Below are 27,355 nucleotides of genomic sequence, written 5' to 3' on the forward strand. Positions count from 1 at the left end.
TACATTCCCATTACCTTCAGATTATGCCCCTGCCTTCAGTGCAGTTGCACAGGCAAAACGGACTGAACTCAGCAGAGGTTTCAGGGGAGGGAAGAAGCACTGGCCCCCCGCACTGCAGTGCAGTAGGGTGACCTGCAGCCCACAGCGCTGGCTCACAGCGCTCCACGGTGAGGTCAACACAAAGAGACCAAGTTTCATGGCAGAACTACACACTGACAGGCTTTTTGTAGCGTTTCTGAGAGATGAAGGAAAACTAGGATGAGATGGATCTGAACTGGAGGTTGCTGATTGCCGCAACTAACAGCAAGTACAAGGGGAATCCAGAAGATAAACCACAATTTGGGGCACTTTTGAGCCTGCCCAAAGCCACCACCAGTACCCCTGACATAGCAGGAGAGATTGCCATGCAGTGCGGCTTACATACTGCCTCCTGAGTGACAAGCGAGCGATGGGACAAGCGAGAGATGCTGCAAAGAGCACTGGCAAAAGCCGTAACTCATTCTCCATCCCTGGAGACCTGAGCCTGCAGCAGCTCCCGAGCTCTTGCTGGAGTCTGCAAGCTGCAGCCTGCTCGACGTCACACAGATGACAGACAGGGCTGTTGTTATTAACCATTGTGTGGATGTGACATTCTCCCCAAGTAGTCTGAATACAGGTTTGTTGAGGAAAACACTTCCCATGTCATGCGAGACTCCACGCATGTATATATGATGAAACAACAGTTTCCGGAGAGGGCTCCAGAAAACACAGGAGATCTACCTGCCTGCCTCAATTACTGTGATGTAGAAGCAGTGAACTAGTACATCCTTTACAATTCTCCCCAGCAATAAGGAAGCACAGGCCATTTGGAGATTACTGGTTTGTGAATCATCTTCAATGGTGTTTTGAATTTTCAATATCTTTTTATGTAACTCCTGTATGAGCCATATCTGTTTTATTTTCCTTCCGGCCAGAGGTACTTCCCTGTGTTTCAACCTTCTTTAAACTCATTCGTAACACTGAACATGAAGAGCTCCGTGCACGGGCTGCTGTGACTTTTTGCAGCAGGTTCTCGATGTGAGGCATCAACCATAAGGGAAAAATTTACAGAATTGAATCTTTCAATGTTACAACACAGGATGAATTCCCCAGCTTAAAATGTGAAAGAGCTGATGAAAGAGCGAAACAGCATTTCCCCCTCACAAAATTTACCACGGGGGAGATGCGTGTCTGGATGGATTAGCAGTGACTGGGAGGTCTGCCATCCAGTGGCTTTTTTCCTTACAGCTGAACAGCTACAGTGGCTTTCATCCACGCCGCCTGCTAATGTGGGTTTATGCCTTCACCTTTGTTGTCACTGTACAAAAGGGGTAACAGGGGCCTAGCATAGTCTCTGCATCTCCAAATTCTCAGTGGTTGCAGCTCTGTGTCGTGTTATTGTTGCTGGGTCTTTGCCTCCAAAAACTTTATTACATCCGCAAGCTCAGGTTCTCGTTTTCCCATTGTCAGCATGTTATTGCTTCCAACAACTGAAGGGGGGCAGTTGTTTTCAGATGAGGCTCCTCCTAGTTCTAAACTGTTAGCAATGGGGTTTTAAATTAAGTTACAAGGTATTTCATTTTTAAAATCGTAATTGTGTTCGTGCTATTGAGCCGAAACCCTGTTGTGTTTGGGTGTACACACAACAAGTAGTTAGGTGTTCCTGTTTCCTGTAATACTAGCAGTGTGTGGGAAGTGCACTGAGTCAGCTGCTCCAAAACGCTACTAGCAGATAAAAAGCCCATTTGTCTCTAGGAAGTGCAGCGAGAAGTGGGGAGACATCCTGCAGCAAACATGTCAGGTCTGTGATGTTTGTCTAATATTCTTGTAAATAATCTGCTGGACCAAAGTCTGTTTTCTATTAACTGCTGGGCTTGGGTTAGCGTTGCTTCTCAGCTGCTGTTTGCATGTTTTCCCTTCTGCAGTGGCATGTTTAGGCAACAGATAAATGCAGAAAAATTGCAGGTCAAAGACACTGCAAGTCAAATAAATTTTAATGGATGTAACTGAAGGATGTTTCTCTTCGTTTTTTCCTGTTGACAGTAGCTATGGAAAAGCAAGCTGGAGCCAGTAAGTAGTATAGGATTTCTTTTGACTCTTACAGATTTTTTTTTTTTTTTTGGAATAGAAAAACCGCCTTTTGGAGGTGCCTTTCTCCATTGGCTATGCGGGCAGCCCAAGTCACAAGCTTCGACTAGACAGCCAAGTTTTAGGCAAGCTAAAATTTGAGGAGATGAAATGTGCACAAGCTAGTTCACCTCACAAGCCACACTGTGGCTTTACGCTAGCATGACCGAGAGGTAATCCTTTCCAGAGCATACGATAGCATGACCACATCTGCTAGCACAAATGCCTGCACTAGTATCGAAATGATGCCATGGGTTTCAGTCATGGAGCTGAAAACATTTTAGCGGCACACATCACGCACTGCACTGGCCTGATGTTTGGTTGTAAATACTGCTCTTAGGCTGTTTGGAGCGTTATGGGAATATACTGAAAGTTGATACAACTGGAGCTTCGGAGGCAACTGCGAAACCGGAAGGTCTGAGCTATGCAGGTAGGCACTATTCAGTTGTTTATCTCCCCTTACATCCACGCACAAGCTCATGCCTATTACAGATCCCAGTCTCTGGCTGTCAGTCAGTGCCATGTGAGCAGATTTTTCCACAACCAACCAAGATCCTACTTGGACACATAAGGTTATGTTGGGAATAGAGTTGCCTTTGAGATGATATTCAAGACCATCACAGAGAAAATGCAAGGTCTGCTGGGTGCATCCAACCCCTGCCATCGAGCCTGCTTTTCTCTATCCCTCAAGAGGGTTCCCCTCGTGACCTAAGTTTCTGAGTATTTCCAAAGGCTTAGATTTAAAACAAGAAGACCTGCCTTTTAGTCTGCATGCTAGAGAACTGTGCTCTGTATTTGAAAAAATGTCTTTTATATCATCTGTGTATTGATTTCTAGGGCACTTACTTACCCTTCAGCAAAATTGGCCAATTCAATCATTGCTTCTCTCTAAATAGATTCAGAAGGTTTCAAAATTTCAGCTCAGTCATAATGACTGTTAGAACAACTTGTTTCTGATTTTAAAAACGAAAGGAAAAGTCATGCATGTTCTGTTGTAGGAGTTCCTGCCTCAGAGAAGATTGCAGAAAAAGATTTGAAGAACATGGAGAAATACCAAGCCAAGATTACAAAAGTTGGCAACAGCAAGTGTGTTGATCCAGCTGTGATTGCTGGTATTATCTCTCGAGAGTCGCACGCTGGGACAGTGCTGAAAAATGGCTGGGGTGACCATGGAAATGGATTTGGTTTAATGCAGGTATGGTCAACATTCTTAAAAACACAAACCTCATCCTTCTTTTGAAGCAGAAATTCAGAAGAGCACCAGGGGCCCTGTTGAAAGGCAACCCCCTAAACCTTTTCAGCCAACTCTCTGGCCAGAATAAAGCTGACACTGACCCAGCTGTCAGCTCCTGGCACTGGGGAAGGACCCCAGTGAGTGTCAGGGCATGAGCAGACTGCTTCTGCACCATGAAACCGCTGCTTGCTTCTCAGCGCTCTCTTGGGAATGAAGAAATTAATTGTTCCTATTTCATACTTTAGATAATAAGTCTTGTTTCAAAAGGCATTTTTTTTAAACTAAGCACGGAGACCTATAGGCTGCAGCTACATACAGTCAGGTTAATTACCCTACATGCACCACAGGGGCCTGGCTAGTGGGGGATTTTGCTTCATTATTCATGCTTACATTCACGCCTCAGTTGTTTGCCAAATTGTATGTTTATCCATACAATCCCCAAACATTTGCTGCACACATTGGGATCCACTTTTGTAACAGCTCCAGCCCCCTCAGACTTGCGCTTTACTACCCCATGGATAAGAGGTGAAGAAGGAGAAGAAGAGAAGGAGAAGAGGAGGACGGGGACAGAGATGCAGGGGAGATCCCTAGAGGAAACGGGGGTTTTCCCACCCTTGATGCAGCTGGGGAGGAGAGAAGCAGTCACCTTGCAGCTGGAAAAGCTTAAGCAGCAGTAAGCCTGCTTTCTGCACCCTGTCACCTTTACAGCAGCAGCTGTGTTGGGTTTTTAAGGCTCTGACAGACAAGGAAGTGGGGCAGGCATTCCTCTTCAGTGCCCCCATTGTCTGCTATTCATGCATCTGCTGGCTTCACCTGTGCCTTGAGCTGAGCTTGCTTCCTCTCTATACAATTACAAAAGAGGTAAATCATGACATTAAAGATCAAAATGAATACAAGCAGCCTGTAAGCAATGAAGAGCTGTGGATAAATAGTGGAGTTTCTGGTGTGCTAATATTGCCATCTGACTTTCAGGTTGACAAACGGTACCATAAGATTGTTGGGTCATGGGACAGTGAAGAGCACTTAGCACAAGGCACAGAGATTTTATGCGGGATGATAAAGGAAATCCAGAAGAAATTCCCAAATTGGACAAAGGAACAGCAGCTCAAAGGTAGAGCTTTGTCAGCTTTAAAACAATTCACACATATAAAAGTCAAGTGCAATAACGCTGTAAAACCGAGCACTTTAGAAAACTAAACACATCCCACTCCCTCTGTTCATTTTATTGAGGTGTGAAATAATATTCCTTAATACTCACTGAAAGGAATAGAGGTGTAAAATTTGGTTAGCTTTCTAGCAGGCTTTTGGAAAACTTTGCAAATATCATTACATTTTTCAGTTGCAAGGAGTAAGGGTGGGTTTTTCCCCTCCTCTCTCAGTTTCATTTGTTTTGTGTTTCTATACACACCTACAAAGAGCTACTACCCTGGCAACTGAAGAAGGAACACATTAATTTGGAATATGTATGGTCCTTTCTGGAGGAAACATGGTTATATTCTTAAGCACTGATTACAGCTGAAGCAGTCATTATGGTTGGGTCCCTTTATTTCAACTACAATACAAATATGTCCGAGGTTATTAATACAGGTAGGCATGAAGGAATATGCACAAAAGCAAACAGTCATAGAACTGAAGATGTTAACATTAGCAAAATGCAGCAAGGGGACAATGATCACCAAGTCTGGATGCAAAGGAGGAAATTAGGGTTTCTTCACAAAGTCAAAACACAAAAGGAACAACACCTCAGTGACAAAAATAGATGGAAATGGTAATACTATGGCCAACAATACTGGTGAAAAGAGAGCTACAAACTAAAGCAATGCATTTCAGTTGTGATTTTTGTTTGTTTGCTTACTTACTGATGAAGTATCACCTCTGTTTATGTGTTTCTTTCACTCTCATTTCAGGTGGGATCTCAGCCTATAATGCGGGAGCTAACAACGTCCGGAGCTACGACAGAATGGATATTGGCACAACACACAATGACTACGCCAATGATGTGGTTGCAAGAGCCAAGTTTTATAAGAGAAACGGATACTGAGATATCTGAGTAATTATTAGATTTAAGTCACTGATTGCATACTTGTCTTCTAATTAAAAAAATCCTGGATTTCTCCCCCAGAAACGTTAGGAATGGGGGAGGGCAATGAAGCCAGAAACAAGTGCAAGCTTTCAATGATTTTTTTTCTGCTAGACTAAAAAAAAATAACTTTAAAAGACAACACTGCTAATAATCCAAACTATAACCTATCTTTTGCCATTGATTTTTTATCTCACTTCATGAGAATATTCAAGCAGAGTTTTCATCTGTCCTTGCAGTTTCTCAAGCAGCAGATTAATGCTGCAAGACAGCTGTAACACTGCTTAACAAGATTTTATCTGCCTCAGATTTTATCTGTCAATACACATGTCTAACAGCAGTACAAAATTGGTTGTTAACAATTTGCAATTTTGGAACCGAGTATTTGCAATAAAAATTGTATATGTTTAACTACCAGAAGAGTGTATCGCAGCGTATCGTATCTTTTCAGAATAATTGCTCTTAACTTTGGTGATGTGACCCCAAAGTGGCTGTTTCTTGTGACAGGAGGGAAAATACTAAGCTATCCTTAACTTCTTTTTGCCCTTGATACTACTTCATTTTAGCCTTTACAGTTGCAAACAATCTGCAAAACTCAAGCTGCTGTAATGAATACTTCTATTGAAGCTACATATTAGCTTCAATGCAGGGTCTGGAGTAAGAATATGCACATTACATCATGTTTTTAAAATGGCATGTAGTTTATAAAATCTGATGCAAGTTCATGCACAATAAACTGATCCTTTTAATCAATCATACAGTAAAGCTTCTGGGGAGCCTTAGCTTCAGAGTTGTTGGGTTCATTCAGCCATTTCAAGACACAACGGCAGAAAAAGTAAGGGGTTTAAAGTGGTTAAAAAAATGCCCTCAAGTGTATCACTAGGGGCTAAGGAGAAATAACAAAAAGCGGGAGGGGGGGGGGGGTTGTCTCTTTGTTTTAAATACGGTGCATTTTTATAGCTAGTATTTGCACCTGTGATTAAAATATCCTGATGCTATTATTAGAATTGTATTGACCTAGTCACATTACAGTATTAATTACCAAATCTGAAACAGTAAGTGAACCTGCAACAGTGCAATAGCACAGAAATAGAAATTTATTCTTAAAACAGTACATTTCCACATTGCTACCACATATTGAACCAAAGATTTGTTTGACTATACTTTAAATACCTCAGCAGGTAGACATGGCAAATGGTTCCTACCCAAGAAGCAAGCTCAATGTGAGCCAGCTGTGTGCCCAAGCAGCAAAGGCAGCTAAGGATACCCTGGGCTGTATGAACAGAAGCACAGCTTGACCAAGGGAAGGGATTACATGCCTCTGCTAACCATTTGTTAGACCACATTTAGAGTAGCATCCAGTTTTGGGCCCCCTGGCACAGGAAAGACCAATTAGGTAGAGCAAAGTCAGTGGAGAGCCACCACAGTGGTTGGGGCTGGAGCACTTGCCCCCTGAGAAGGAACAGCTTCAAGTAGACCTAACAGGAGCACCACAGTACCTACCTGTGAGGGATAACTGAACAGCTAGAGCCAAGCTGGCTCCTCACGGAACTGCAAGGTGGGAAGAGAAGTGACAACAGGCATAAGCTGAAAGAAGAGAAGTTCAGACTGGATACAAGATTGCTTTCTGCATATAACCTTTTTCCCCCAGCAGAACAGCCTGCCCAGAAAGGCTGAGCTGCCCCTGTCCTCAGAGATTTTCAAGACCTGACTGGACAAAGTCCTGAGCAACTTGGTCTGACCTCTACGCTGGCCCTTGAGTTGAGCAGAAGGTTGGACTAGAGGCCTGCGAGGTACCTTCCAACCAGAATTTTGCTATCATCTTAAGTCTACAATTTCCTTTTTCATGAAAACTACCAGCTTGTCAATTAAAGACAGCTGTAACGTCTCTCATAGCTAAATCTCACCCAGAAATAACAGGTAACATCTAAAGCATTTTCCCTTTTCTGTACTTGAGAAGCAGTTATAAGTTCCACTCTAACTTAGGTAGTTTATCACACGCTTTTTAAGCTGTGCACAGTACAAAGCAAGCTTGTCCATTAACACATTCTTTCCAGTTTACATTGCAGTACTTTTGAAGGTTGTAGCATCTGTATAGTGCAATGAATAGAAGATCCATATTCATACACATACTGCGTATGACAGAACTGGCAGCACTCCCTCTGTTGGAGATTGACCAGGCTGCAGTGCCATGGACACAAATCCTGAATGTGCTGAGCAATCCTGGCTTTGATGCTCTGGGCGACCAAGCCTGGTACAAGACTTATATTTGCTATCCCTCAGCAACAAGAGCCATTTGCATAATTTTCTGGGCCCTAGTACTTGTGCCATCTCTTGTGAGCATGTCTTGTAGCTTGCATGCACTACACATGCCCTTCAAAAGGGCTGAAATTTCAGCTTTATGAAGTACCTCCCTGTGGGAACGTGGTCAACACCACACAGAGACTGCAGTTATACCACACTGCAGCACAAGATGCTAAGCAGATGCTGGAAGGAAGGAGGGAAGAAAAACAACATTCATTTACCTGCTATATTTTTTCCTTGCTATTCTATATACTTCAGACTGACACCAGTATTTTCTGTGTCTGCCCAACTACAGCCTGTAGCTTGTTGAGAAACTGAGGTTTTCCAGCTCAATTTCACGTTTCTGCCTTCAGCCTGCCCATAGGAACCATTACACTCTTCAATGCCACTACCATAGCCTACTTCTTCTGCACACAGCGTCTCCAGCTTTTATGTCCCTCTACTGATACGTCTATTCCTTTGAACTGTTACTGGTGTTTACTCTTCTCTGCAAGCATGCAGAAAGGATAAACATTCAATTTTAGCGACCGTATCACTCTGGTCTTTTCACAACATACAGTCATTAAGATTAACTCCTCCACAGTGTGTCTAGTATGGGAGAGGCTCACAGTTTGTTAAACTATGGGATTTATGCTCGCTGGAATGAAAACTACTTTATCATTTGATACAGCAGCAGCTTCCTAACTTTGGCCACAATTCTTAAAACTGTAAATAAAAATATGCACACGGTACTATTCAAGATCCTTCAGTAAAAGGTGTTATTTTATAAGCTTGCAGCCCATAATTACTAACTTGTGTCAAAGAGGTATGCTTCAGGGTCTCCAGATTTCTAAAGTTTGCAATTTTACAACAGGAAAAGCATGAACTTTCACACAAGCTGTAGCTCTTAGGCCATTACTATTAAATATTTAGGATCAAGAAATACGCATGAAGTGAGATAGCATGTTTTCTGAAAGACAAGTTATACAACCTACCAAGATGTGAATCACTCCTCCTGTTACTCCCAAATGGGGAGTTCAGGTACTTTTTAAGTTACAGAGGAGGCCAGATGACAGAATGTTTGCTAGTGACCAAGTGTGAGATCTGGATGACCAAGGTAAGTCACCCAAACACCTGCCTCAATCAAATGACACTCTTAGTGGATAGCCAGTCAATTCTCGTGTAACTGGTAAATAGGTTTTTCAATTCTGGTTCCTTCCTTTGTGCAGTAAAGGTGAAGTAATGCACCACCATTGTAAACCTTTACTGTTAGCTGGGACATGTCCTCACCATCATTAGTTAGATCTATTCTTCTTACTTCTCTGCTTATCTGACTTTAATAATAAAGTTCTCTAATAGCTAGCCATAAACTGCAGTAATCTAGCCACGAAATTAAAACACAAGGACAGAAAGCCTATCACTCATTTAGTATTTCAGGGAAACATTACCAACACTGAATTTTATATTTGTACATGTGTAATCCTTCTTTAGGCAGTGTCACCTCTGCCACTCGTACCAGACAGGGAAAGAATTAAGCTTATATTTCATACACAAACTCTGAACTCGAGAGCTAAATTATTTATTTTATAAAATACAAATCCAATCAGCACACCTTATGACTTAATTTCTTTCTGATCCACGGGTTTCAGATGCCGTTTAATGACAAGCTCTCCCTTACTTGTAAGAAAGGTGTCCGACATTTCCTCTTCTGTTGGCAATCCATAAGGTAGTTTCAGCGGCTGTATTCTATAGGCAAAAGAGTTTGCTTAGTGAAGTCCTATGACTAGGAGAGAGTTACATTAAGTGTTCCAAACTAAACAAATAGTTAACAAACCTTATCAGATGTTTAACAACTTTCAGTCTGGAATTCACAGAAGGGATATTTTTGTGTAGTCTTGGCTGATGTGCCTATATAAAGGACAGAATAGGTTTTACAAATGCATTGCCAAACCCCAAATTTCTGTTCACTGAACTTTTCACACTATCAATAAAAATATAAACCATATTTGCAAATATAAGATTTAAAAAAATAAGTTATGCGTCAAGAACATACATAAAAATACAAAATCAAAACCTGATCATACTCTTGATTCCAGTAAAATGACAAATTACATTATCAATATATTCAAATTTCTTCCAACTGTTAAGAATACTCTAAATGTAAATACAGTAGTTTAGTGCTAAGGCTGCTTGCTTCAGTTAGATCTTAAATTGATCAAGCAAACATTGTTTCTCTGTAATCTAACACTGACTAGACAAATTTTTGCACAATGTGCAGTTGGCCTAAAAATTTGGATAAACACATCTTTGACACAAACCCTTAAGAGCCTGTTTGAAAATTTATCATCCTTTTTGGTTTTGAAAGCCTTTTCATTAATAAATGAGTCTTATTTGCCTACCTGCAGTATCTGAATACTATGACCCACGGAGAAAACTGTATTCAATGAATTTGCAAATCTATTTTTATTATTTTAGCAGAATTCTCAAGGTAAGGTTCTTCTCAGGCATGCATAGCAATACCATACAGTGATATTCTGAATTCCCACTAAATGGGCATTTGCCACCAATGATCCTCTCAGCTCTTAAACACATCATCGATTTCTCAATTACATTTATAGCAGCTGTAAAGCAATCTGAGTTTTGTGACTGCAAAATTGAGGTCCTTAAAAAAACCCACCACCTTAGTTCTACCCTAGGTTTCTACATTTCTGATGTAAACAATAAGTATAAAAACCAACAATCATACTTTATCCAGTCCAAGATCACGTATTATCTTCTTTTCCCAGTACGGGCGACCAACTACACTTTTTATTCTAGTAACAACGTGGATTTTGTGGGGCTGCTCAGGGTCACCTCCATACTTTTCATGATCTCCAGGCCGTGGCTGAAATACCTAAAATAAGAAGTTAAAAAAAAAAAAGAGGGTTTTTTCCTAAATATCTGAATTATTATTATTATAGTTAACAAAATAACTCTCTAAAACATACTTTAACCTTCATAAGAATTTTTACATGTTTAACTACCTTTCTTTTCAGAAGGTCACAGCACCAACAAGTCACCTCAAATTCCGCTTTTATAACATTAAGTCAAATATATTTTTACAATGGTTTGCACTCTTGAGTTTGGCCATACAACTGCATAGAAATACATGGAAAACACTATACCAGCACAGCACCTAAATTCACATGCATCTCATTGAAGAACCTCTGCTTAGCCTCTGAATGGTAAGTTTTTCCACAGGCTTCAAGAATGACTTTAAGGAAAAGGGTCAACTGACACTAGACAGTATCTTGCAAAAAGATAAGTTAAAAATATAAATGTAAACATGTACAGTGTAAGTCAAACTTCCCATCTCTTTGGTTTTAGTTATTTATTGAATAGAGTATTTCAGTTGGAAGGGACCTATAATGATCATCTAGTCCAACTGCCTGACCAATTCAGGGCTGACCAAAAGTTAAAGCACGTTATTAAGGGCATTCTCCAAATGCCTCTTAAACACTGACAGGCTTGGGGCACCGACCACTTCTCTAGGAAGCCTGTTCAGTGTCTGACCACCCTCTCGGTAAAGAAATGCTTCCTAATGCCAGGGCTAAACCTCCCCTGGTGCGGCTTTGAACCATTCCCACACGTCCTATCGCTGGATACCAGGGAGAAGAGATCAGCACCTCCCTCTCCACTTCCCCTCCTCAGGAAGCTCTAGAGAGCAATGAGGTCACCCCTCAGCCTCCTTTTCTCCAAACTAGACAAACCCAGAGTCCTTATCTGCTCCTCATAGGACATTCCTTCCAGCCCTTTCACCAGCTTTGTTGCCCTCCTCTGGATGCATTCAAGGACCTTCACATCCTTCTTAAATTGTGGGGTCCCGAACTGCACACAGTACTCAAGGTGAGGCCACACCACCACTGAATACAGTGGGATAACCACCTCTTTTGACTGGCTGCTTATACTGAGTTTGATGCACCCCAGGACGCGGTTTGCCCTCTTGGCTGCCAGGGCGCACTGCTGACTCCTATTGAGCCTGCTGTTGACCAGCACCCCCAGATCCCTTTGTGCAGGCCTGCTCTCCAGCCACTCCTCTCCCAGTTTAGCCTTGTGGCTGGCATTACTCCATCCTAGGTGCAGAATGTGGCATTTGTTCTTGTTAAATTTCATGCCATTGATGATTGCCCAATGCTCCAATCTATCTAGATCCCTCTGCAAGGCCTCTTGTCCCTCGAGAGAGTCAACAGCACCTCCCAGTTTGGTATCGTCAGCAAACTCGCTAATGGTGCATCCAACTCCTGCATCCAGATCATTGATAAAAGTATTGAACAGAACTGGCTCTAGAATTGAACGCTGAGGAACACTGCTGGTGACCAGTCACCAGCCAGATGTAGCCCCATTCCCTACAACCCTTTCAGCCCTGCCCTTCAGCCAGTTCTTCACCCAGTGCACCAAGAACCCGCTCATCTCAGAGTCTCTAGAAATCTGTCATACCACAGAAAGCACAGAATTAAGCAGGCTAATACCTATTTTTCAGTTTCTCAACTACTTGAAGCACATACCGAGTCTGGAATTCTCGACCTGGTAAAGAGACAACGAACCCACACTGCAGTCACCATCCCCTCCATCCTCTTCCCCAGCACCTGCAAAGAGAGCAGGACATAACTTGTCGGGACTTTCCTTATAGCTCTTCACATTTGCAAACAGATTACACAGCCACTCAAACTCAGACCGGGTGAGCACATATCCCGCGTTTATTACATCTCTCGGTGGCTGAAGAGCAGACTGTGCTGACACCGAGCGCCCACAGGCTCCTCGGCCTTTCCAACGGCCGCGCTTTCCTCTCAGGGGAGGCACCGACCGGGGCCCGCGGCGGTGGCGCCCCGAAGAGGGCGAACCTCTCAGCAGCCGAAAGCTCGGCCCCTCGCGCCACCCGTAACCGCCTCCCTCTCTCCTCCCCCCTCTCAGCAGCGACCGCGGGGCGCCAGCAAGGCCGTTCCCCGCCGCTTCACGGGGGAGGCCCCCAGCCGCCACCCCCCCCCCACCTTCCAAGCGGCTCTGTGCCCCAAGCCCGCTCGGCCCGCCACGGCCGCCATCTCGGTGCGCAGCCTTCCGGCTAGGTACCAGCGCCACGGCACTTCAGTTCCGCACCGGCGGAAGGATAACGGTGAGGCACAGCCCGTTTCCCTCCTCTTCCTCGCTTCGGCTTCTAGTGCCCCGGCGGCGGGTGAGGCGGCGCGCATGCGTAGTGCCCCCCGCCGCGCTGCCGGAGAAGTGGTCGTCCTGTGCCGGTGCCCGTCCCCGACGCGGCGCCCATGTCACGGGCGGGGGGTGATGGCACCGCCGCGCTGGAGCGGGCCGGGGCGGAGACGGTGAAGCGGGCGGTGGAGCTGGACCTGGCTTCTCGGTTCCAGGAGTCGCTGGTGTGCTACCAGGAGGGCATCGACCTCCTACTGCAGGTGGTGAAAGGTACCGGGCGGGGTGGCGGCGGCCGGGCGAGGGGCGGTTTGGCAGCCGTTTACCGCAACCGTTGGGGCGGTTAGTTGTTAAACACTCCCGCCTCTGTCGGAGGCCGCCAGCCGGGGGTGGTTTTGCGGAGACCCGAGCCGTGTTTGCCGCCGAGGGCCGGCCCCGATCCCCCGTCGCCTCACGGGGAGGGCGAGGAAAGCTGTCGGTCTCTCCCCGGGGGGCCGGGAGCCAGGCAGGGCTCAGCTCCCCGCGCGTCCCCCGCCTGGAGGAGAACTGGCCTGGGTGCTTTTGATTCACAGCCACGAAAGATGAGGCAAAAAAGCACCGTTACCGGCAGAAAATATCCGAGTACATGACCAGAGCTGAAGACATTAAAAAACACATTGAAAAGGAGAAACAAGGTATGGAGCTGTGATGTACCCGTTCGCATTTAAATACCTGTGAACGTGAACATTTTATGGGCGAGGTGGTTAACACAGGAATTCTGTCATGATCTTTACTGAAAAAGAGACTTCTTTTCAGATGGCAAATACCATAAGCAAATCAGGATAGAGGAAAATGCAACAGGTTTCAGCTACGAAAAGCTTTTCCAGGAGTACCTTACTGACATTGTTTCTGAAGTTTGGGTGGACGACCCGTACATTAGGCATGTTCATCAGGCAAGTAGATATTCGATGTAACTGATACAGATGTAACTACTAAAAAAATTCCAGGTTACTAAATTAAACACAACTTTTACAGTTGTATAACTTCCTACGATTCTGCGAGATGCTAGTTAAGGGGCCATGCAAAGTGAAAGCAATCCACCTCCTCACTTCCTCTGATGAAGTAAGTGTCTAGATTTTGGTTTCTATTTCCGCATTCTCAGGTGATACCACATGCAAATATATATATATATAAAATACTTATTTTTAAATATGGATTTGTTCTTACTTACCAGTACTTGTTAGACTGAGGTTCTGATGCCTTCAGCAGAAAACGCAGATCAAGAGAAAAATAAAAATGTGATAGTTGAACATAAGTAACTTTATAAGTTCAGAGTTTTCTGATAACTAACACATTCTTGGTAAGCAGAATCTTAAATGGAAAAGATATTTTTGTGAAAGTTTTGTTGTGGAAAATGTCATCAAAACCAAAGCATCTATTGACACGTTTTTTTTCCTCTTCCAACAGCTGTATATAGTTGTAATTTTAGAGCTTTTGATGAGCTAAAACCTCTCAAACTATCACTGCATTTATTTTGGCTCAAATAGTAATTCATATCTAGTTTCAAAGGCCTGAGAGTGAGCTCCTCCTCCACATCCCTTAGCAAGTGTACCTGTAATCTGTCTGCTTTTTATCCTGTCTTTTAAACTGCAAATCTGCCTTCATCCAAGTTACTTTCTTTTGGTTTAAGTTATTACTAAAAAGGTTTTGTTGGTGAGTTTAGGAAGAGGTGACCAGAAGTAGAATATATGGTTAAAAAAAACCAAAACAACACCATGTTATTTTTACTTCTAACAGGGTAATGGGAGGAGTCAGCAGATAAGTGGCTTGGAAGAAATACAAAAATCATTGAGGAACTATGGAGTAACACTGAATATTGCATTTTCATCTTCAATACATGATAGAGAAATCAGGTGGGTGATATAAAAAATCAGTGAATGCCAGTTATTTGAAGTCAAACTACTTAACCCGAACTTTTGAAGTGATTTCTAACTACAGCTGTGGTTAAGTGGAAGGCAGTGGCCCTTACTGGATAAAATCATCCCGCCATAGTTTCACGTGTTCTAACTGTGAACATAATAGTAGATGTCTCTTTTTACAAAACAGTGTCTTCCATGGTTCATACAGGTATCGGCTACACTAGGAAATAATTGTGATTGAAACAAGGAGCTTGTGTGTCATGTGGATATAAATATTTTTTTTATTCAACATACTCATAGTATTCAAATTTGTGAATTTTTAAAACAGATTCAACAATGGATGGATGATTAAGATTGGAAGAGGTCTTGATTATTTTAAGAAACCACAGGTAAGAATGCTTTGACCTCTTTAATTAACTTATACTGCAGAAGAGCTCATTCTGTGTTCACCATGTCAATTCTGTTAATTTTTGCAGAGTCGTTTCAGCATTGGATACTGTGACTTTGACTTGCGACCTTGTCACGAAACAACAGTGGATGTCTTTCATACTAAACATACAAGGAAAATGTGATCAAATATGACTGCTTTTAATGAGTGTTTTTATAAGCATAAAAAATTAAGACTAGAAGATGCCGCTTGAGTCTAGCTGTTCACCCTCACAAGCAACTCTTCTAAGTATTTAGTCCAGCACAGCTTTTATAATCTATAGGTTTAAGAATATTTGAGACTTTTCAGTCTGAGAAAACACAGCCGTACAATTCCTCCAGTGTACTTCTCCCATAATCTTAATTAATGCAGTCCACGTCTAAATTTGATTTGATTTCATCACAGACCCTCAATACTGTCTCTCAAAGGCCTCTTTACTGTAATTTCTATTTTTACTATTAATTTTGTCTTGAGCAAATTTTGTTTTTTATATCTTTAATTGATGACAAACATTTGAAGCTGGGCTGCCACATGTCCTCTTTTATAAGCAGCCATATTTATTTCCTTTAATTCCTGTATTCTAGTCATGACTACTGTTTTGCTGTGTTTTGGTCAATCCCGTAACACCTGATTTCACAGACTTTACTGGTAACCCCAAATCTAACATTCCTTTTTCCAAGCTCCTTGCATACAAACATTGTAATGTTCAGTATACAGACATTTTAGGGTCGCCCTAACGTGTCTCTGCATGATGGATTTTGGGCTGGAAAGGATGCAAACAGCTGTATTCTTTTCCCTGTCACTCCTATATGTTCTTTTATTCCGTGATGTATGGTCATATACCTGATTTCCATCCTTTGCATTAGGTGTGGAAAGGTTGTATGATCCTCAGTCTTTCCCTGACTTGCAAGTTTAATGTCCTTCCAGCTAGTCCTGCCAGTCTCAACTGTAGTAAGCTATTTCCCTGCTACTAAGACAGTCCCCTACAAAAATAATACTTGATTTTTAAATTCTTCAAGAAGTTGGATATTCTGAACCTTTCTTGTTAATAATGATTCTAAGGAATATGCTAACTGGAAAAAAGGCAAAGTATTTTCTTGTCTTTCCTTCATCCTTTGGAAACCGGAAGGTATCATTTGAGGTGCTGCTTCTTTTTCTTCTTATACAAGAGTTCTTGGTCATTGTCAGCAAGAATCTGGCGAAGTCGTATATTCTGACATGAAGAACAGGCAGTGGCCTCTTCCGCAGGTCCCATCAAAATCTTTTCAGCCTCAGGACTGACAGGTGCCTTATGCTTTCTGCATCTTGTAATACAATATGCTTCTATATTCTAGTAGCATGTTCATTGCTAGTACTTTTTCTCTCTCCTACGTTTCTTTTTCCTGATGGCTGGTGTGTTCCATTATCTTTTTTTTTTTTTAATTTGCTTTATTCTTCTTTCACCTTCTGTCATCTAATGCTGCTATTCTTTTACTCTTGCCTCTAATGGAACAAATCTATTCCACAGCTATCAAGAAGAAACAGAGCTGGTCTTTGCCTTTTTCTCTGCATCACAATTTGCCAGTGGTCTGCCTTCTTTATCCTTTTGCATAATTATGTCTCAGCTTTTCAGTGTTACATCAGCAAAAAGAATAACGTACGTGCCACAGAAGCTGTAGACTACCAGTCGGTTCCCCCGACATTTCATAGAAGCTCCCTGGCTTGCTGCTGTGATACTAGGTTTCTGGACACTGTCATCAGTTTTATTCAGTTGTATATAATATATGCCTATTTTTAATGGGAATAAAGGTTATTTTTTACTATTTGTAGTTTTAGTCATCTGTTTGAATTCTTCTTTGCACTATGTAGGGTAATTCAAGGAAGCTGGGTAATGCCTTATAGATCAGCCATGTTTGGGAGAAGGTTCACTGTAAATACAGTAAGCTTCCCAAATGTGAAGCTTTGTATCTTTTATCCTAGTCCAGTAATTTCAAAGATACAGGGGCAAAATAAAAAGTCACCTTAAATATTTTAGATCAACTTTAGATTTTTGTACTTAATTGGAAATCAAAATAAAAACCTTTATGCTTTCTGCATCTTGTAATATAATATGCCTCTCTGTTCTAGTAGTAAGCCCCTATGATATGGTCCTCTACAACTACCACAAGAGGCAAGCATGGTCTTCCCTCTCTTGCCTGTCCATTGAGAGAACTTTTTCTCTGTTTTCTAATTAGACTATCATTCACTAGCTAAGGCTGCAGATTTCCTTGTAGCTCCCATGGATATGCAGTACCTGTACAAGTAATCTTTTAGCGACATACCGGTTGGTGGTGCACTGCCCTTTATCTCTGGATAGAGAGATACCACTCAGTAGGAACACCATGTGTGAAGGGGAATGAGCATCAATGAATGGGAAAAAAAAAATTATCAGAGAAATCTAAGAGTACAGTTCCGCAATCATTTTACTGACTCCAAGCCATGTTCTTCTGTGCTGCTACTCGCACTTAGGTAGTCAGGTCATCACCTGGATTATGCAGCTGGGACTGTCCCTCCTGGCATCACCTGTGGAGATGAGCTTAAGCCACCTTCCCCGCTGGAGTCAGCTGAGTGCCATTCAGTCCTGCAGTGTGACTACCAGTCCTCCTAGCCAAGGGCTGGATTCACCCCTATTGACTGCTCTCCTTAGTTAAAGGTAGGTTGCTTCTGCCATGTAATTTCCTCCCCCTGAGCACTTGTCAACCAGCCATCTTTTAAAGGTCAGGGTGTGGAAGTAACATAGTAACACTTCATTGGCCCTTGCAGACCTCTCTTGTTAAGAAATATTTGCAGCTAAGGGTCTCACCTGGTCAGCATGATTTAACAAAGGAGGGAGTGTTGATCTGCTTGAGGGTAGGGAGGGTCTGCAGAGGGATCTGGACAGGCTGGATCGATGGGCCGTGGCCAACTGGATGAGGTTCAATAAGGCCAAGTGCCGGGTTCTACACTTTGGCCACAACAACCCCATGCAACGCTACAGGCTTGGGGACGAGTGGCTGGAAAGCTGCCCTGCAGAAAAGGACCTGGGGGTGTTGATTGACAGCCGGCTGAATATGAGCCAGCAGTGTGCCCAGGTGGCCAAGAAGGCCAACAGCATCCTGGCCTGTATCAGAAATAGTGTGGCCAGCAGGAGTAGGGAGGTGATCGTGCCCCTGTACTCGGCGCTGGTGAGGCCGCACCTCGAGTACTGTGTTCAGTTTTGGGCCCCTCACTACAAGGAAGACATTGAGGTGCTGGAGTGTGTCCAGAGAAGGGCGACGAAGCTGGTGAGGGGTCTGGAACACAAGTCTGATGAGGAGCGGCTGAGGGAACTGGGGTTGTTCAGTCTGGAGAAGAGGAGGCTGAGGGGAGACCTCATCGCTCTCTACAACTACCTGAAAGGGGTTTGCAGAGAGGTGGGTGTTGGTCTCTTCTCCCAAGTGACTAGTGACAGGACAAGAGGAAATGGCCTCAAGTTGTGCCAGGGGAGGTTCAGGTTGGATATTAGGAAAAAGTTCTTTACTGAGAGAGTGGTGAAACATTGGAACAGGCTGCCCAGGGAGGTGGTAGAGTCACCCTCTCTGGAGGTATTCAAGGAGCGTGTGGATGTGGCATTGTGGGATGTGGCTTGATGAGCATGGTGCTGTGTGGTGTGGGTGGGTTGTTTTGGTGTGGGTTGTGGTGTATTTTGTGGTTTGTGGGTGGTTTTGGTATTTTTTTGTGTGTGTGTGGTTTTTTTTTTTTTATGGTTGGACTTGATGATCTTACAGGTCTTTTCCAACCTTAGTGATTCTGTGATTCTGTGGAAGTATTCATAAAAGGATATACTGCCTAGGGCATCCTAATCTGTCTGGAGCCTCCTTATTTGAAGAATTTTGGTTGCTGCTGTTACTTACTACATCCTGCTTATCTGACAGCTTGGTGAAGAATGAATTGTATAACCTAGTAGTATATAAACTCCCTAACTGCCTCACTTGGGCAGAGTTCGTATCAGCAGAGGCTGTCTCTGCTGCTCTGTGTTCTCTCCTATAGCATTAAACTGCTGCTGTTCTGACCTGATCAAAATTGTATTCCAGTTATTCCACGACAGAATTTGGTGCTGTGACTTGGAGTCACATGTCCTGCTTTGCCTGGGAGGACCGCAGGCTGATCCCTGCCAAAACCCCCTTGGTGCTGCTCACAAAGGTAAGGGACCTTTTGTAATCACCAGTGGAGCTTCAGCTGAGGGTTGTCTGTATGGACAACAAGGACACTGGAAGTCAGAATGTCCTTACAGACCCAACTGTAAGTCTTTTTAAGTCCAGTAGGATTCAGTCACCCTGACTTTCTACCCAACTTTTCCTTCATGCCACAGCCTCAGAAATGTGATTAGGACAGCCCCAAGGACATAAACCTCATTTCTCCTTTACTTTCTTTAGGCCAGACTGGTCCTTAATTTATCTTGACCTACTAACAGCAAGATTGTTTGCCTAATTGATACTGGTATTTCTCAATCCACTTTTATGTGCCTCTGATCTTCCTACAGCTCCCTTATCTTCAGAAGTAGCATTCAGGTATTTCAGGACAACTCATGTGTCATCCAGTAACAAGCCCTTTGTAGCTACCTGCCCTATTTCAGGATACCATGCTTTCCCTTTAAATCCTACCACCCCAGTTACCCTTCTGGGAAAAGACTCTTATGTGAATTGGGTTGTGCCATATATTGTGCCTTGAATGGAATTTACCTTGATGTGGTCATACCTCGACAGGGTGAATTTATGGCTTTTTTGCTTGATAAACCTCCCACTTAAAATGTGACTAACCCTACTATTCAAGGGCAGCTTGGTGAAGAAAGAGTTGCACAACATAAAGGTGTATGAACTCTGTAACTGCCTCATTTGGGCAGAGTTCCCATCAGCGGAGTCTGTCACTGCTGCGCTGGGTTCTCTCCTACAGCTACAGCTGTTCTGCTTCTGTTCTGACCTGATCAAAATTGCATTCTGCTTATTTGGCAACAACAGTGAAATATATCTTGAGCCTTTCATAATGTTACTTTATATTGAGCCATTATTTTTATTTAACATCAAAACTGTCATTTTCAGTTCACTATTGCCTTTCAGTAGCAAATTTTCTCTTAGGTGGTAAGATAAGGAACCTGCTTCTCCTAGATCTGTATTTGCAAGTGTATTTCCTAACGTAGAAATATTCCCACTTTTAGCTGATACCAGTACCTATGGCCGCAGTGACTCCCAGCTTTGTGCCAGGCAGTGCAGGTACAAATGAGGCATACGTGGCCTCCGTCCCAGTTAGCCTCTCCTGCCCTCATCACATAAACCCCCCCACTGAACTTCTTAATCCTTCCCCGCTTTTGCTCATGCATGGACAAAAGCCCTGATCCAGGATGGAACTGCTGGACTGATTCACTCACTACACAGCAGCGAGCTTAGCTTACTACCATGCTTGTACAGTGGAGGCAGAGGGTCACCAGCACTCTGCAAAAAAGGACTTTTCAACCAGAAACCAGGGGGACATCCCTCTCCACACAGCTCAGGGGCTGAGACATGGCCTTTGAGCGACTATCTGCAAGGAGTGGGATGCAAGCTAGGGGATCCAGTGCAGCAGCACAGTGGCAGCTTTCCATCTACACCATCCCATCTCTGTCAGCCATTTATACCTTCTCTGCTACAGAGCCAGCGTGGGATGCCACCACCATTTTCCCTGGTTTAAGCAGCGATGATGTCTGTCAGCATGGAGCGATACAGGGCTGCAGCCTGTTGCAGTAGCTTACATCCTGCAGTTTGGGAACCTCAGGTGCAGGCAGCGTGAAATCTAATTGCTAGTAGGTAATATTAAGCAAAAGCAGAAGATTAAACATTTTAATAACTAATAAGATAAAAATTCAGCTTGTAGAAATTGTTTTAATTTTGTTTTCAGTAAATTAAAAAAAGCAGCAGAAGTTTAACTTATGTTTTCAAAATGCAAGTCACATTAACATTATCATATTCTCACATAGGAGATTCCACCTGCTGTGCAACTCATCATCTTGTGGACACACTCTCAGTAATGTTGTTGCTAGTGTAGTGGTTTCATTTGGGCAAAACTTACTGCCAGTAAGGCTCTTCACCAGTTCACTGCACAGTGCCGGTGGCAGCCACTGCTCCGGCAGATCAATGTTACAGACTTCAATCCTTCCATGCTTTACATCCATATCTACTTTAACATCAAGAACAGAATCTTTATAGACCATGTTAAAACAAGTGCTAATGCTGAACTTCGGTGTCTTTCCATATACCCATTCCCAGGTTTGTAGTTCTTTAGTTTTATTATTAATTCCAGGAAGCACAGTCTCATCAGCTGGATTTAGTAAGGTGATATGATGATCTGTTTGGTGTTGTGTTGCATATTCTTCAGCAATGGCATCCAGGAGCATCTCACAAGTTAAACTAGGATCCTCTTCAAAGAGATTTTTCACTGAGGCAGGCACACTAGGAGTGGCATTGCTTTTTAGCCCTTTATAAGGACTTTTTAGCACAGAAGATAAAACAAACTTATCTGCATTACAGAGTAAGGTACAGTGGTGATAAGCAGTTGTCCTTCCCAGCTTTGCAGCAGTACCTGAGATTTTGTATTGCCTATCTAGCAAGATGTCGTATCTGTCAGTGACATGTACATCTAACTGGGGGCACAAGGCTTTCAGTGCCTTCACAACTAGTTTCAAGTTTTCCATTCGTTCATATTTTTTCCTGGTTGTAAAGAAAGTCAAATTGATATTGCCTAAGTCATGGTAAACTGTCCCTCCTCCACTTCTTCTCCTGGCTAGTTTTATATTTTTTTGCCTCATTAGCCTGAGGTTGCATTCCTGCCAGGGATTCTGATGTCTCCCTATTACCACAGCAGGGGAATTTCTCCAAAGGAAAAGGACCTGTTGGTTCTCTAAATTCATGTGGTCGTGGATCCAGTCTTCCACAGCTAGATTTTGGTAAACATCATTAGAAATAGACTGGATAATGAGGCCTCCACTAGTTGCAGTTCTGAAGCCAGCTTTTGGAATCCTGAAGATGCAGGATAGCTGAAGGCAGTTCTTTAATGATGACTGGAGTACCATGTTTTTAATAAATGGACAGTAGATGGAAGGAATACTTGATCTGGTAAAGCTGAATGTGGCAAGTGCACAACCTGCTGTTGTGACAGGAATGAAATGCTAGTGGTGGTCGTGATGCAGTCATGCTCTTCCCAAAGTAGCAATGCTCCTGAACTGATGTGAGTTACAAGGCATGTTTCTTCTCTTGAAGCGAATGATGCCGTTCAAACCCTGATGCGTGCTTAACATAAAAGCTGGGACTGTCAGAGTAGCTTCTCCTCGCAGTCCTTGGCGCCTAAAAGACCAAAGGAAGAAATGGAATTAAACTGTGATTTCCCCTCACTCAACACCGTCTTGCTAATACAGTTTTACTTAGTGTATTTTGCTAAACTTAATTTTAGCAGTCCAGTTTTATTAGCTTTCTTTCACTGATCTGATAAGAAAAAAACAGGCGCAACAAGTTCACGCACTTGTTGGGTCAGAGACGAGCCAGCCAGGCGCAGGGCTCGCTGCCATGGAGCCCGCACCGCCCCACTGAAAGGCGAGGCAAACCCCGCGCAGTTACCGGCGCCGGTACCATCCACTACCGTCCTGGGCGCCATTTCGCTCTTGCCGCAGGTGCTCCCTCAGCCACCGCGGCTCTCTTCGGCGGCCACCCCTCACCGTATGGCAGCAGGCCCGACCCCCTGCCCGCCATCGCCCGCTCTGCCTTCCTTCCCCCCGCCCCCGCAACGGCCGACCCTGCGCGCGCGGGACGTATGTCGCTACTCACGGCGGGGAGGGGCGAGGCGGCGCCCCTGCGCGTGCGTACCCCTCAGCGCGCTCCGGAACGCCTTCCGGTTCCCGAGGTTAGAGGTGCTGGGGGCGGGCGCCCGGGGCGGGGCTGTCCCGCGGTACGTGACCCTGCCGGCCGGGGTGAAGCCGGCGGGGGAGGCAGGAAATGCAGCGCCCCACTGACGGTGGAGGGCTGTGGGCGGGTTTTTGCTGCTCGGGTGAGAGCTGAGGGGAGCGGGTGGCACCACGGTGAGCGGCGCGCGCGGGTACCGCTTCTCACACCGCAGCCAGGATGCGGTACGGCTGGGGGAAGCGGAGAAGAAGCGAGAATGGTCAGCTGCTGTGCAACGTGCAGCTGAGGAAGTTAAGACTCTTCAGCCTGGTAAAAAAAAAAACAAGCAACAAACCTCCTGTAGTAAGAGACTGTAAAATGGTAAGTGGTATTAAAGAAAGTAGGTCGGTGTTGATATTTACTGCCTCTGCCAACACGGTAACTGTGAGGCACCGGATCGTGCCGGTAAGAGGCACAACGGATAAAACGGATGATTCTTCATGCAAGACCTAGCTGTGCAATTCCTCGCTACAGGATGTTCTGGATGTTAGAAGCTTTAATGAGTTCAAAGGGAGACTGGACAAGTTAACTCAAATGCACAGAGGCTTGTGAAGTACATAGAGACTATCCATGGTATTCATGAAGATACAGAAATGCATAATTCATTAATAAGCTGGAAGTGATCAAAGGCTAGGTAATTAAAGATGTATTGCATGCAGCAGATTGGCTTAAATCAATGCAAATCTGAAGGCATTCTTAAAGTCTACTGGACCTTAGCTATAACTCTTTTTCAAGAGCTATTGCCTGTATTTAAGCTGACATTGTGGGGCAATGTTCAATGCTGGTAGTTGAAGTTTTTATCCACGGTAGTATCTGTAAGGGCAAATATGTGCTGTATATCTCTTGCTGGTATAGGTGTATTCATAAAGGATACATTGCATGCTTTTATCTTCCATTCCACCTTAATATTGGAGTCCCAAGACATGAAGGAATTGTAGAGAAAAAGGTTGGTACAGCGGGTTGTGAGAATTCACATAGGTTATTCCTCTTGAACAGTTACAGGTAAGTAATTTTTCTTCTTTCTCGTTCTAGGAATAGGTGGCTTAGGAAGAAACGCCAAGAAAACTGTTTATGATGTGGCCTGAATTGTCTTTATCTTCTAATTGAAGAAACAGTACTAGAACAGCTATATTCCCTGAAAGGTGAAGGAGAAAAGAAGGTGGATAAGGGTGAAAGACTTGCGAGATTAAAGATGTGAGCTTGGGGTTGTTTCCTGCTGAAGAACTGGATCATTAAAAGCCTGACAGTTCCTTACCAAACTCTTAAAAGAAATGTGTGGGTGTAGTAGGGCGAGCAAAAAGTAAGAAACCATCACCACATGTGTGCTGGTGGTGATTAGTGGGAGAAACAGGCTCTAAAAGGAGCCTGATGTGATGTGTGCCCCAGCACTTGGCAGGCTGTATCGTCACAGTAAAAAAAGAAAAAAAGTTGGGAATTACTTTAAGCAGTTTGAAATGGGCATAACTTGTTGCTAAATTAGACTGGTGATAACTTTTCACTGGGGTGAACTATTCTGTAATGCATAGGGTAAAAAGCATGTGGACTTTGATTGTCCATAAAAATGTGCTGATTTAGTGTTCTAAATATTGGAAAAATCAACTTTTGAGGTAGTTGGTGAAATGCAAAAGTGAACCTGGGCACTTTAACCTTCCACTTTAACAGAGGAAGTGAAATGCATCTTGTGGGACTTCTGGTATTACTGAAAAACAAACAAAATGTGGGACCGTTTGTTTCCATTTTGGCACTTTTCTCTTGGAAATTTGCAATGTGTCATTTTGCCACGGGGTGTCACTAAAAACATGCTGTGAGCTGTTATGCTCCGTGTTTTTCTAGTTGAAAACTGTGGGCCTAACCAAGGCAACTCTCTGTTCCCTTAATTAGAACCAGAATTTGCTAAAAACATGTAAAGTGTGCAGATCACCAGGTGGACAGGTAAAAATGTCATGGGTCTGTTTCTGATATGCTGAAGGATAAAATACACACAGAACAACAAATACCTTTCCTGAAAAGTGGCTATTGTTGAAGACAGACCAAGCAAGATTATTAGAAATATTCTGACAGTAAGCAAAAAGTATGAATTTATAAATACACACCATGATTTATTTATCTCTTCACTTGGTCTAATGAGAACTGCATTATATAGAAAACTGTGAGATTTGGAGGGTGAGGTTAATAGAAGAGAAGTAGTGCAAAGCTGTACTCATGCCATCTTCTCTGTGGACCTAAATAACAACCTTTCTGGATTGGACTTCAAAAATTTCTTGTGTCTCAACTATTATCGTATAAATCATGTATCTGCAAAATATAGCAATGATTATTTTTGCTTTTGAAAACAATCCTGTGTATGATTTTTATTCTTTCTTTGATCAACAAAGCTTTGTTTGGTACACAAAAAGCAAAGCAACTGCGCTGCACAACATCAACCGGCATTAACATATAAGAGAGAACTCGCCATATGTCACTTAGAGAAAACCATAGACGTACCAGAACAAAACCAATTAAAAACATACAATTTCACTCCTAAAACAAATTTTCATGAAGAATAATTTTGGTAAAGCTATGAAAACCTGAAATGTTCTTTTCACATCTCTTTTGGAGATAAACATGATAATGCAGAGTCTTTTCTGATGATTTCCACCATACCAAAATCAGAAAGTAAGACTTACAAGAAATCCAGGATGGGAAGAGGAAAAGAAAAAAAATCTTGCTTTTCCTGCTCTTTTTCTGGAAGTTAAAATCTTCCAATTTTTTCTCTGTCTTTGGGTGGTGCATTGGGTTTGCGTGGCAGCGCTTTGGTAGCAGGGGGTGCTACAGGGGTGGCTTCTGTGAGAAGCTGCTAGAAACTTCCCCTCTGTCTGATAGAGCCAATGCCAGCCGGCTCCAAGACAGATCTGCCACTGGCTAAGGCTGAGCTAATCAGCAACAGTGGTAGCGCCTCTGCGATAACATATTTAAGAAGGGGGGGAAAAACCGGGAAGTGGCAGCCGGAGAAGAGAGGAGTGAGAATATGTGAGAGAAACAACTCTGCAGACACCAAGGTCAGTGAAGAAGGAGGGGGAGGAGGTGCTCCAGGCGCCGGAGCAGAGATTCCCCTGCAGCCCCTGGTGAAGACCACGGTGAGGCAGGCTGTGTTCCTCCAGCCCATGGAGGTCCACGGTGGAGCAGATATCCACCTGCAGCCTGTGGAGGACCCCACACTGGAGCAGGTGGATGCCTGAAGGAGGCTGTGACCCCAAGGGAAGCCCATGCTGGAGCAGGCTCCTGGCAGGACCTGTGGAGCCGTGGAGAGAGGAGCCCACGCTGGAGCAGGTTTGCTGGCAGGACTTGCAATCCCGCGGGTGACCCATGCTGGAGCAGTCTGTTCCTGAAAGACTGCACCCATGGACAGGACCCATGCTGGAGCAGTTCGTGAAGAACTGCAGCCCGTGGGAAGGACCCACGTTGGAGAAGTTCGTGGAGAACTGTCTCCTGTGGGAGGGACCCCACGCTGGAGCAGGGGAAGAGTGTGAGGAGGGAGGAGCGGCAGAAACGACGTGTGATGAACTGACTGCAACCCCCATTCCCTGTCCCCCTGCACCACTCGGGGAGAAGAGGTAGAAAAATCAGGAGTGAAGTTGAGCCCGGGAAGAAGGGAGGGGTGGGGGGAAGGTGTTGGTTTTTTAAGATTTGGGTTTACTTCTCGTTATCCTACTCTGATTTTGATTGGTAATAAATTAAATTACTTTCCCCAAGTCAAGTCTGTTTTGCCCATGATGGTAATTGGTGAGTGATCTCCCTATGTCCTTATCTCGACCTACGAGCCTTTTCCTCATATTTTCTCTCTCCTGTCCAGCTGAGGAAGGGGAGTGAGTGAGTAGCTGTATGGTGATTAGTCTGGCTGGGCTTAAACCACGACAGGTGGGGATCATATTTCAGAGGTACTACTCACTCCTCATCTCCAAAAAGGTGAGCTCTATCCATGAGAGCTTAATAGTGACAGCTTGCCAAAAAAACTTGTCATTCACCCAGCACTGTTAACCAGAATATAAAATCTGTGGTAATGTCTAACAGGGGAGAAGAGTACATTTTCTCTGGTTTCTCAGCTTGACTTTGGGCCTACCTAAAGCAGCCTCTTTCAAAGACTGTTTATATCCGTGCCAGACATGAGCAGGCAGTGGGAGCTGCGGGATT

General features: G+C 43.8%; 4 protein-coding genes and 1 long non-coding RNA gene across 7 annotated transcripts; 3 read left to right on the plus strand and 2 right to left on the minus strand.

Annotated features, from left to right (window-relative positions):
- Positions 1-2,484: 2,484 nt before the first annotated feature.
- Positions 2,485-5,881, plus strand: LOC104251925 (lysozyme g; the record flags this gene model as incomplete). Its single annotated transcript, XM_009822332.2, has 4 exons — positions 2,485-2,575; positions 3,144-3,340; positions 4,352-4,490; positions 5,287-5,881. Coding segments are annotated over 4 exons (561 nt in total), but the record flags the coding sequence as incomplete, so codon positions are not given.
- Positions 5,882-9,305: 3,424 nt separating this feature from the next.
- MRPL30 (mitochondrial ribosomal protein L30) lies at positions 9,306-12,833 on the minus strand. The gene is made up of 5 exons (XM_059816788.1): positions 12,770-12,833; positions 12,287-12,367; positions 10,489-10,635; positions 9,577-9,650; positions 9,306-9,488 (listed from the first exon to the last, which is right to left on the minus strand). Exons 1-5 carry the CDS (start codon positions 12,818-12,820, stop codon positions 9,356-9,358), a joined length of 486 nt encoding a protein of 161 aa, XP_059672771.1. The 5' UTR covers positions 12,821-12,833; the 3' UTR covers positions 9,306-9,355.
- Positions 12,834-12,835: 2 nt separating this feature from the next.
- MITD1 (microtubule interacting and trafficking domain containing 1) lies at positions 12,836-17,027 on the plus strand. Of its 2 annotated transcripts, none has more exons than XM_059816776.1 (7): positions 12,836-12,891; positions 13,493-13,594; positions 13,716-13,852; positions 13,935-14,021; positions 14,697-14,812; positions 15,147-15,207; positions 15,295-17,027. In XM_059816776.1, exons 2-7 carry the CDS (start codon positions 13,546-13,548, stop codon positions 15,388-15,390), a joined length of 546 nt encoding a protein of 181 aa, XP_059672759.1. In that variant the 5' UTR covers positions 12,836-12,891; positions 13,493-13,545; the 3' UTR covers positions 15,391-17,027. The 2 variants fall into 2 exon arrangements, with proteins under 2 accessions (XP_059672759.1, XP_059672752.1); XM_059816769.1 differs by lacking the exon at positions 12,836-12,891 and adding an exon at positions 13,040-13,193.
- A 4,113-nt stretch (positions 17,028-21,140) lies between these two features.
- LIPT1 (lipoyltransferase 1) lies at positions 21,141-23,090 on the minus strand. Of its 2 annotated transcripts, none has more exons than XM_059823515.1 (2): positions 23,072-23,090; positions 21,141-22,594 (listed from the first exon to the last, which is right to left on the minus strand). In XM_059823515.1, the coding sequence occupies exon 2, from the start codon at positions 22,321-22,323 to the stop codon at positions 21,202-21,204; it is 1,122 nt and encodes a 373-aa protein (XP_059679498.1). In that variant the 5' UTR covers positions 22,324-22,594; positions 23,072-23,090; the 3' UTR covers positions 21,141-21,201. The 2 variants fall into 2 exon arrangements, with proteins under 2 accessions (XP_059679498.1, XP_059679506.1); XM_059823523.1 differs by lacking the exon at positions 23,072-23,090 and adding an exon at positions 22,770-22,781.
- Positions 23,091-23,233: 143 nt separating this feature from the next.
- On the plus strand, positions 23,234-25,521 carry LOC132317682 (uncharacterized). The gene is made up of 2 exons (XR_009484155.1): positions 23,234-23,506; positions 24,218-25,521. It is a non-coding gene; the product is annotated as an uncharacterized LOC132317682 (long non-coding RNA).
- Positions 25,522-27,355: the final 1,834 nt, after the last annotated feature.

The sequence above is a fragment of the Gavia stellata genome, chromosome 1 (genome assembly GCF_030936135.1).
Source record: "Gavia stellata isolate bGavSte3 chromosome 1, bGavSte3.hap2, whole genome shotgun sequence".
Classification (NCBI taxonomy): Eukaryota; Metazoa; Chordata; class Aves; order Gaviiformes; family Gaviidae; genus Gavia; species Gavia stellata.

Coding starts and splice junctions, on each gene's coding strand:
- MRPL30 (XM_059816788.1), bottom strand. CDS start 12,820: ATGGCGGCCGTGGCGGGCCGAGCGGGCTTGGGGCACAGAGCCGCTTGG. Junction 10,636..12,286: donor GGTCGAGAATTCCAGACTCG/GTATGTGCTTCA, acceptor TTCTTATTTTAG/GTATTTCAGCCACGGCCTGG. Junction 9,489..9,576: donor GTTGTTAAACATCTGATAAG/GTTTGTTAACTA, acceptor TTTTGCCTATAG/AATACAGCCGCTGAAACTAC.
- MITD1 (XM_059816769.1), top strand. CDS start 13,040: ATGTCACGGGCGGGGGGTGATGGCACCGCCGCGCTGGAGCGGGCCGGG. Junction 14,813..15,146: donor ATACATGATAGAGAAATCAG/GTGGGTGATATA, acceptor TTTTTAAAACAG/ATTCAACAATGGATGGATGA. Junction 15,208..15,294: donor ATTATTTTAAGAAACCACAG/GTAAGAATGCTT, acceptor TAATTTTTGCAG/AGTCGTTTCAGCATTGGATA.
- LIPT1 (XM_059823515.1), bottom strand. CDS start 22,323: ATGGTACTCCAGTCATCATTAAAGAACTGCCTTCAGCTATCCTGCATC.